The sequence below is a fragment of the Lolium perenne genome, chromosome 2, assembly GCF_019359855.2.
Source record: "Lolium perenne isolate Kyuss_39 chromosome 2, Kyuss_2.0, whole genome shotgun sequence".
Classification (NCBI taxonomy): Eukaryota; Viridiplantae; Streptophyta; class Magnoliopsida; order Poales; family Poaceae; genus Lolium; species Lolium perenne.
This window is the reverse complement of record NC_067245.2, coordinates 324,961,372-324,969,823: the sequence shown is the minus strand read 5'-3', so window position 1 is coordinate 324,969,823 and position 8,452 is coordinate 324,961,372. Positions and strand designations below refer to the sequence as shown.

Sequence of the window (8,452 nt, the reverse complement as noted above, 5' to 3'; positions counted from 1 at the left end):
GAGCCGGGAAACAATTTCTGTTTTTTAATATATTTACTAGAAAATATTAAAGAAAAACTCATGCTGGTGTCATATCTTACATTGTGTCACACTTTACACTAATACATGCCAAATTCCACCTTAAACTTACCTCTAACCCACGCCTACATCCCCTAGATAATCTCCCGCACTTCAAGTTACTCCCTCAGTTAAAGGGCAACATGTGGGAACTTACCTGAGATGCTTGCACGGACAGATACATTCACAAGGTAGCGCTAATTGAAACCCATTTATGCAATATTATACTAACTTTCATACATAGATCCCTGCAGCTTGCATTACATAGCTTATGACTAATTCAGATACTAAGACATGAGCACCAACGGTCCTAGCTACAAGGCTTGCAATCCTCAAGTGGATAACACAGTAGCATAGCTCAGAGAGCAGCAAAACAATCTACTAAGCACTGGGAGCCTCTCTTCACATAGACAGGAAAAACTAGTAGTAAGAAAGTCACTACTCAGTAAAACAATCTTCGGTTCACCATCGATTTTTCAGCTTCAGACTTGTACATGGACGCCTGCACTCGGCAGCAAATGCTATGTCAGTTAATAACTCAATATTGTCCGACAAGTAAAATGTAAAGATGGATAGTTGCCCGTCAGATATGATTCAGATGGGTCCTTGACTAGTTGGACATTGGATGTCTCTGAGAAACATAACGATTCCGAGCACTAATCATGTATACAGAGAGCAACTAATACATCCACAACATGTCATTGGATGGCAAAGTTTTTAGCCATTTTACCTGAATTTGGCATTGATGTTGTCCCAGAGTTGGTCTGTGAAACTGGTGCTCCAGGAGCGATTTGAAGCGGAGTCAGGAAGTTAGGCACTAGCAAAATAAATAAAAACAATGTTGCTTCAAGAGCCTGCTGATTGGCTGGAGTACAACAAAAGAGTATATAAGACAACTGCAAGTGGCTAAGCTAAATGATACATACCTCGACCAACCGAAGGAAGTGAAGCCCCTTGATGAAGCTTGTGGCGCTTACCAGCTTTTAGACATTCCTCTGTATCATTTATCACATATATAAGTTAATAACTCAGCACATAGAAAATTAAGGAAGTCACACATAATAAAGTGATTTCCCAGACAAATTAAGGACAACTATATATATATAAACAAGCGCATGTAGTACTTCTGCTTGTAGCTGGACCAATCAGAACCTAAATGCTACGGACAGAAAGTTCAGAGATGGAAATGTACAGAAGAATTATATGAAACACTAGTTTACTTACCGACAAGACCCGCCACCCGATCCAGTGACTCATCCATGAATGCTGCGAGTAGAAAACATATACAAGGATCGTTAACTATGACATGTATATGTGGAGGTTACAAGGTGCATTTTTTTTGATAGAAACATGAGATGTTTGTTAGGATTTAGGATAGAAGGATATGATACGTACCAGGAGTATGTGGAGTTGAAGCACGCAGACTGCAAAATGAAAAGCTCAGGATGAGTATGTGTAAATGCGATGTCAAAATTTCAGAATTATTCTTTGTTTCGTTCGTCCCATGAACTAATCACATACAGTATATATGTTGTAAATTCTGTACCTTGCCCTCTTGCTGAGATAGAGCCTGGCGATGGCAGGTCCCCGTCCTCGTGGTCGGCGCCCAGGTGGCCGTTTGACGTGACGCCTTGGCCTGGCGAGAGCAAATTAAAGATGACATATTTCAGGAGGTGTTGATGTAGGCAGTTATAGTACCGAATCAAATTGAAGGAACAGGCAGAGGAAGGAAACCCCACCTGAAGGGGAGCAGTGGGAGCATTTGGCCGTGGTCGGGCAGCTGCATGAGGCGATACAAGTCCGCATCCTCGCGAGCCAAGAAATACGCAATGCTCGCCGCCCTGATCCTCGTCGATTTCCAGTCCAGGGAGACACTGATTGATTAAGTAGGTTCAGTTACGCATGGACCAAGTAAGTTGGACAGAAAAATGCAGAGACGATTTGGTATGCAGGAATTGATGAAGTAGATAGATATGTTTTGGTGTGACAAATTAGTAGTGTACGAGTAAATGGGAGCTGGTACCATTGCTGTGGTGAGTCGACCATGGCCTTGACGATGGAGCGGAGCCTGGCGCAGCGGCAGATGACCGTGGACAATGCCATGCCGTGCTGGTGCGCGGTGGATTTGACGGATCCGTCGGTGGCGGCGGCGGCGACGTTGGCGAGGGCCCAGAGCGTGTGGAGGAAGAAGTGGAGGGCGTTGGAGGCGACGGTGTTGCGCGAGTTGAAGCGGCCGAGGTAGTCCAGGGCGTCGGCCCAGTGGCCCCGGGACACCAGCCGCTGCAGATGATCCCCGCACATGTGCGCGTCCGTCTGCTGGACCATCCTGCAGCAGCCATGGAGACGGAGGGAGATGAAGACGGATTAGGAGCAGGCAAAGCAATGGAGTCAGGCCGGCCGAGACTTGACTTACGATTGGAAGGTGGGGTAGAGGCGCTGGTTGAAGAGGCAGGAGAGGAGCATCTTGTGGCGGAGCCGCCTTGCGCAGTCGAACCCGTCGGGGCCGGGGAAGACCAGTGTTTCCGCCGCCGCCATGTCTCGCCGGCTAGCTGTGCTCGCTCAGGATTCAGGAGACTGATTTGGGGGGAAATTTGGGGGCTATTTATCAAGACGAACGGGTCGAGCGTCCGAGAGCCGGACCCACGGCCTTCCCTTCCTTCCGTTGGTCTTTTTTTTTTTTACCTCACAGGGCTTTGTTTAGGTACAATATATATAATTGGGCCCAAAGGGCCTTATCATAATGGGCTTGTGGATGCAAACTTTTTTTTTTCTTTTGCATTTCCACCGCGTACCATCACCCTCCCTTAGAGCTAGTGTTGGGTTGTGCTACCCGGCGGCGCCGCAAATTTATCAATCCGTGCGGCGGTTTTTGTGGGGCCGGCCAACAGCTCATGCAACCCGCGCACTATATGCATGCAACTGACCAATGCGCTGCCGCACTGGCACAGCAGCTTGCAGTCAATCCTATCTCGTTGGAACACCGAAAACACATGCATGTGAGAAAAGGTCCTCCGGTGCGTAGCTATCGGCCGGCGTAGTATTTTTTGCAAGAGCTAGCGTAGTAAAATAGCAGAAAATGGTACACACAACAGTTGTAGTATTTGTACCACATTGTCACTATTATATATATATATTAGTTAATAACAACTATCAGATTAATTACATTTTGGCTGCCAGTAAAAAAAATGAGTTTCTAGTTGTCAGATTAATTTTACATAATTGCTATGCATGGTATCCAAGTTAATTACATTTACTTTCCAGCCAAATTAGTGCCTAACTGCTTAATTCCCAGTTTAATTTTATCTAATTGCCAAATTTGCAATGCATGATTATCAAATTAATTGCATTTATAGTTACAAACCAAAATTAGTGACTAACTGCCAGGTTAATTTCACATAGTGGCTAAATTTGCAAAGCATGATTATCAAGTTAATTGCATTTCTGGTTGCAAGCCAAAATTAGTGACTAACTGCCAGGTTAATTTCACATAGTGGCCAAATTTATAGTGCATGATTGCCAAGTTAATTGCATTTCTGTTTGCAAGCCACAAAAAAGTGAGTAACTGCCAGGTTAATTTCACACAGTGACCAAATTTATAGTGCATGATTGCCAATTTAATTTCAGAAAAGGAGCAACGCATCGCTGGTTCTCCACAAAAATCGAAACTGACACACATAACCAGAAAATTACTCACATAATTTGGCTCATATGCATCTGTAAACGAATCGAAATCTATGGAGAAGAGGAAAAACTCGGTCGAGTACCACACGGGTTGCTGTAAATAGTAACGGACTGTGCACCTATGCGTGCTCATCGACAACGGCCACCCTCTGTGCGTACTCGGCGGCAGCCGCCCTGTCGTATGCTCGTCGGCGGTACATCCCAGGCAGAGACGGCGCTGCGCTGGGAGGTGGTCTGGTGAAGCCTCGTTGCACCGCACCTCCTCCTTCCGCTTCCTCGTCGGCGGCAGCTTGGTGAATCCCTCGCTGCACCGTGCATCCTCCAACTCTTCGATGGTGGTGGAGCCCTCTTGGTGCCTCGCCTCCTCCTTGTTCGTCGTCGCAGCTCGAGGACAACGACCTGGCAGAGCCGCCGCTCCTCCTCTTCCTCCATCGCCGAAGGCGGCCTGGTGGAGCCCTCGCTGCGACGCGCCTCCTCCTCGTTCGTCGGGCGTGGTGGAGCCCTCCTTGGTCGGCGGCGGCGGCTCGAGGACGACAACCAGGTGGAGCCGTCCGTGCGCCGGGCCTCCTCCTGGCACGACGGCGGCGGCGGCTCGAGGCGGCTCGACGACGACGGCAGCTCGACGACGACAACCTGGTGGAGCCGTCCGTGCGCCGGGCCTCCGCATGGCTCGACGGCGGCAGCTCGAAGACGATGGCGGCTCAAGGACGACAACATGTTGGAGCCGTCCGTGCGCCGGGCCTCCTCCTGGCTCGACAGCGTCGTTTTTCAATCTCCCCGGTGTGGAGCTCCTTGATGTGCCTCATGGAATGGCGCCCGCAGTGAGAGAAGGGGGGATTGTGTGGTCAGAGGATAAGGATAAGACGAAACAGCAAGTGGCCTCCAGGTGGGCTTGCGCGACGCGTTCTATAGGGACACGGTGACATTTCTTTAATGGTGATGAACCGCCGCACACGGGACCAAAACGTGCGGCGCTTCTCCGTATATTTTCCCGCTAGTGTTTCAGCAGGTTGGCCCAATAGGGATCCTAGGTCCTGGTTTTTTCAATTTTCTCTGGTTTTTCACGGTTCTCCGGTTTAGGTTGGATTTCTCTGTTTTTTTTTTCATTTTTCTCCTTTTCTATTTTCTATCTACTTTTCATTTTATTCTATTTTTTAGTTTTGTTTTAAATCCAAATATTTACAAACTTTCAACAATTTTTTTAAAAGTTCAAACATTGATAACTCTGTTTCACGTAGTGATTTCTAAGGTGTTCTCATTAAGTTTTGATCTGGTTTCGAACAAAGAAACCTTTGTATCTTCATGTGGATTTCAGGAATTAAGCACCTTTGGAAGAAAATCAAGGCATTAAGTGTCCATGTGCCAGCCCCTCTATTTTTCTCTCAAAAATAGCCTCACATGTCTGCTTCCTCTTTGTCTCTTTCCACTACTCTCAAATGGAAGAACGGTGGCGCTACTCTGCTGGCGAGGATGGGAAGAGACTAAGTTGGGGAAGATGGAAATTCTGGCGGCGCACGTGGTCCCCTGAGCGGCATCGAGCTCCGCCCCGTCTATGTAGAGCTCCAGGGTGTGGTGGTCGCCGCCGTGGCGGGGAGCTCGTGCTCTAACTGGATCTTCAGGCTAAGGATCTCTCGCCGGCGGCGGGGAGTCACGAGTCAACAAAGTGGGTAGCTCCGGTGAATTCTCCTTTGATCCCGTGCTCGGAGTTCTTTTCCTTTATATAAAATCGTATTGTTGGGGCTTTCCCAACGGTTTCGAGGCCAAAAAAGAAGGAAACAACCGAAAAAAGAATAAGAAAAAATGGGAGATGGAGGTTGATATGTGGGCCTAGGAAAATTACGAAAAAACAATAAATTATAACAATCTCATGTTTGCCCCTAACCATTTCGGCCTTGCCATGTCAGCCTGAAAGTGGGCCCCACATGTCATCATCATGTTTCACTCACTTGTGATGGCTGATCAGTGGTTCTTGTCATGTTCTTATTTTGGAGGCTTTCTGTCAGAAAAAAATGAAAAATGGTCGGGTTTTTAGTTAACCCGGCCTAAATTGTGGTGGGTTTTTGTAATTTTCTCAAACAACTGAGAAATAAATGGCCTCAATTCCCCTAAAATTAACCATAGTATATAAAGATTTTAAAGAATAAATTCCATCAAATTCATATCTCCAAATTGGTCATCCTGGCTAAAAAAATTAGTGCGATTAGATATTTTTAAGGCTGAGAACCATCCGAGCTTTTAGCAATGTTCTTAGTTTGTTGGTTTACATACAAGAAAATAATTTTTCGAAAATCGAGTGGCTAAGTGTAGACTACCAAATCACACATCCTCCTAAAAGTTAAGCGATTCCCCACTTATACCCAAATTTGATTCCCACATGACCCCCTTCCAAAAAGATAGAAGGGTGTGTGTTGCTCTCAAGATATAGAGGTATATATTGTGTAATGGGAACAATTATTAACAACAAATCAATGTACGTAGTATTCTGGATTTTCAGATATGAATTTTCGAATAAGCAAATTTGGCTGGAAAATGCAGATGCCAAGTTTTTTTTTTCAAACCATACAGAAGAACTGCATGTAAAATGTATACTACTAGAAGAAGAGAAAGCCAAAGTGGCAAAACGGATACAGATCAATACTGGTTTCCAAAAAATGAAATAACAGGTGTTTGGGCATAACCAAACTGGCTCTGTGAGCGCATCAGTTCAATCTAGATATGGTTGTCCGATGCGTTTTGAGGAAGCAATTAATTTTGAGGCATCATCCAAATTACGTTGTGGAATTATTCCATTCATATTATTTATAGATATTCAAAAGATGTCTTAACTTTACCTGAATTTGGATGTATCTAGACTATATAGACACATCCAAACTAATAAAAATATTGAGGCCCGTTTGCAGTAGAAAAGAAGGAAATTAATTCTAAGATTGGATTGAGCGAAATGGTTGATGAGCAACCCAAACCAACAAAAAGAAATTCTGAGATTCTATCTTTCCGGGGAACGCAGATTTCGTGCTCCCGAGTTTCAGTGCTCCTGGTTAGTTCAAAAAATTCAAAACCATATCTGTGAGTCTTAAAAAAATTGAAACAAATATTCGGATGTAGTTCATGAATAATACCACAAACGTGTAAAATATCAATTCCAAATACTTTGTATTCTGAGCTGTAAAAAAATAACAAAAATGTAGATCTGTAGAAGTATGTTTCAAATCCCTAAATTTTATCAGATTTGTCATTTTTGTGTAGCCCACAATACAAAGAATTTCAAGTCACGATTTTACATGCTTGTGGGATACAACACTAACTATGTGCAGAATTATTTTCAGATTTTTTTAAAACTTGTAAACCATAATTTTAAATTTATTTGAACGACGAGAGCGCTGGTGCTCAGGAGCAAATGATACTTTCCGTCTTTCCGGTTGCTATTTTTTGAACGTGCGAGTAGATGAAAACTGAGACGGCCCAATCTCATCCTCGTTTGGATCACTTTTGGAATATCATTTCAAGAGAGACCTCGCAGTAGTATCTTTTAGGAAAACTCTAGAAAAAGGCCGACCTTCGCGAAGGGAAGGCAACTCGCTCCGCACGCGACAAGTGGCGCGCTGTGGTGCCAGAAAATCCCTGTGAAGTGGTCTCCCTGCTCGCCACGTGTCGCAAGGGGAAGCAAGGTGGGGATGGGGGGAGGAGAGAGAAAACTGGGTTGTGTCAGTTTTTCCCTTTTTCTTCTAGATTCGTTTTTTTAAAATGAAATATCTTGAGAACCGTAAGTCCAAATTGCGAACCGTTTTCACTTTTGAGATCCTCGCGTCGAGATCTTTAAAACTAGATCCCATGTTGATAGGTTTGGAGATACTTTTTTTTCGTACTTCCAATAATATTATGATTGTACCTGTGGTGTGTACCTAACTGTACTCGTGTTTTAACTGATAAGTACTTCTGTTTTTAGTGTATTTGGTGCAATTTTTCCCTTTACTCGCTAACTGTACTCGCCCGTGTGCGGGACTGTACATGTGCATTTGTACTAGTACTTCCTCGTGTCTTGCGATCGTATTTGTACCAAGATACCCTCGTGTCTTGATCACTGTTCTTGTCTTGCGCGATCAGATGCTCGTGTCTTGTGATCAGACTGCTCGTGTATGCGCCATCGCATACGTACATGTACTGCTGCCGTGTCTTGTGATCAGATTTCGCTCATGTGGGCGATCAGATTTCGCTCGTGTCTTGATCAGATTCGCTCATGCGCCTGATCAGATTTCGCTCATCTGCGCAACTGTATTCGTTTGTGCGCGCGACTGTACTCACCCATCTGCATAACTGTACTCGTCTATGTGTGTGTTTGTACTCGCTTTTGTGCGCGAATGTACTTGTATTTGTGTTCTATATGTAGTTGTATGTGTGCATTACCGTACGCATACAAGCATGCATACACGTTGTGGCTACCTTTTTTTATTTTCACATGCACTTAGCACCGTGGAGTGCGTCCTCGCGCGTGGAGTGCGGCCTCGCGCGTACGCGCGTACGTCCGCGTGGGTGGATCAGGTACACTGCGTACGCGCGAGCGGTTCGTCCGACGGGAGCGAGCGCGGATGCTGGACACGTGTCGTCTTCTCGTATGTTGCGCGGGTCTAATTTTCCCTTTACGAAGGTGGCGATTTACACAAAAATAACCCTTTTGTCAAACTATAGCATAGACTGACCCTCCGGTGAAACTATT

At 45.2% G+C, this 8,452-nt stretch overlaps 1 protein-coding gene across 1 annotated transcript; it reads right to left on the bottom strand.

Moving 5' to 3' along the window:
- Positions 1-253: 253 nt before the first annotated feature.
- Positions 254-2,616, bottom strand: LOC127337153 (uncharacterized). Its single transcript, XM_051364038.2, has 9 exons — positions 2,471-2,616; positions 2,081-2,383; positions 1,797-1,931; positions 1,604-1,693; positions 1,453-1,481; positions 1,282-1,323; positions 984-1,052; positions 788-874; positions 254-559 (listed from the first exon to the last, which is right to left on the bottom strand). Exons 1-9 carry the CDS (start codon positions 2,590-2,592, stop codon positions 540-542), a joined length of 897 nt encoding a protein of 298 aa, XP_051219998.1. The 5' UTR covers positions 2,593-2,616; the 3' UTR covers positions 254-539.
- Between the last annotated feature and the right edge of the window lie 5,836 nt (positions 2,617-8,452).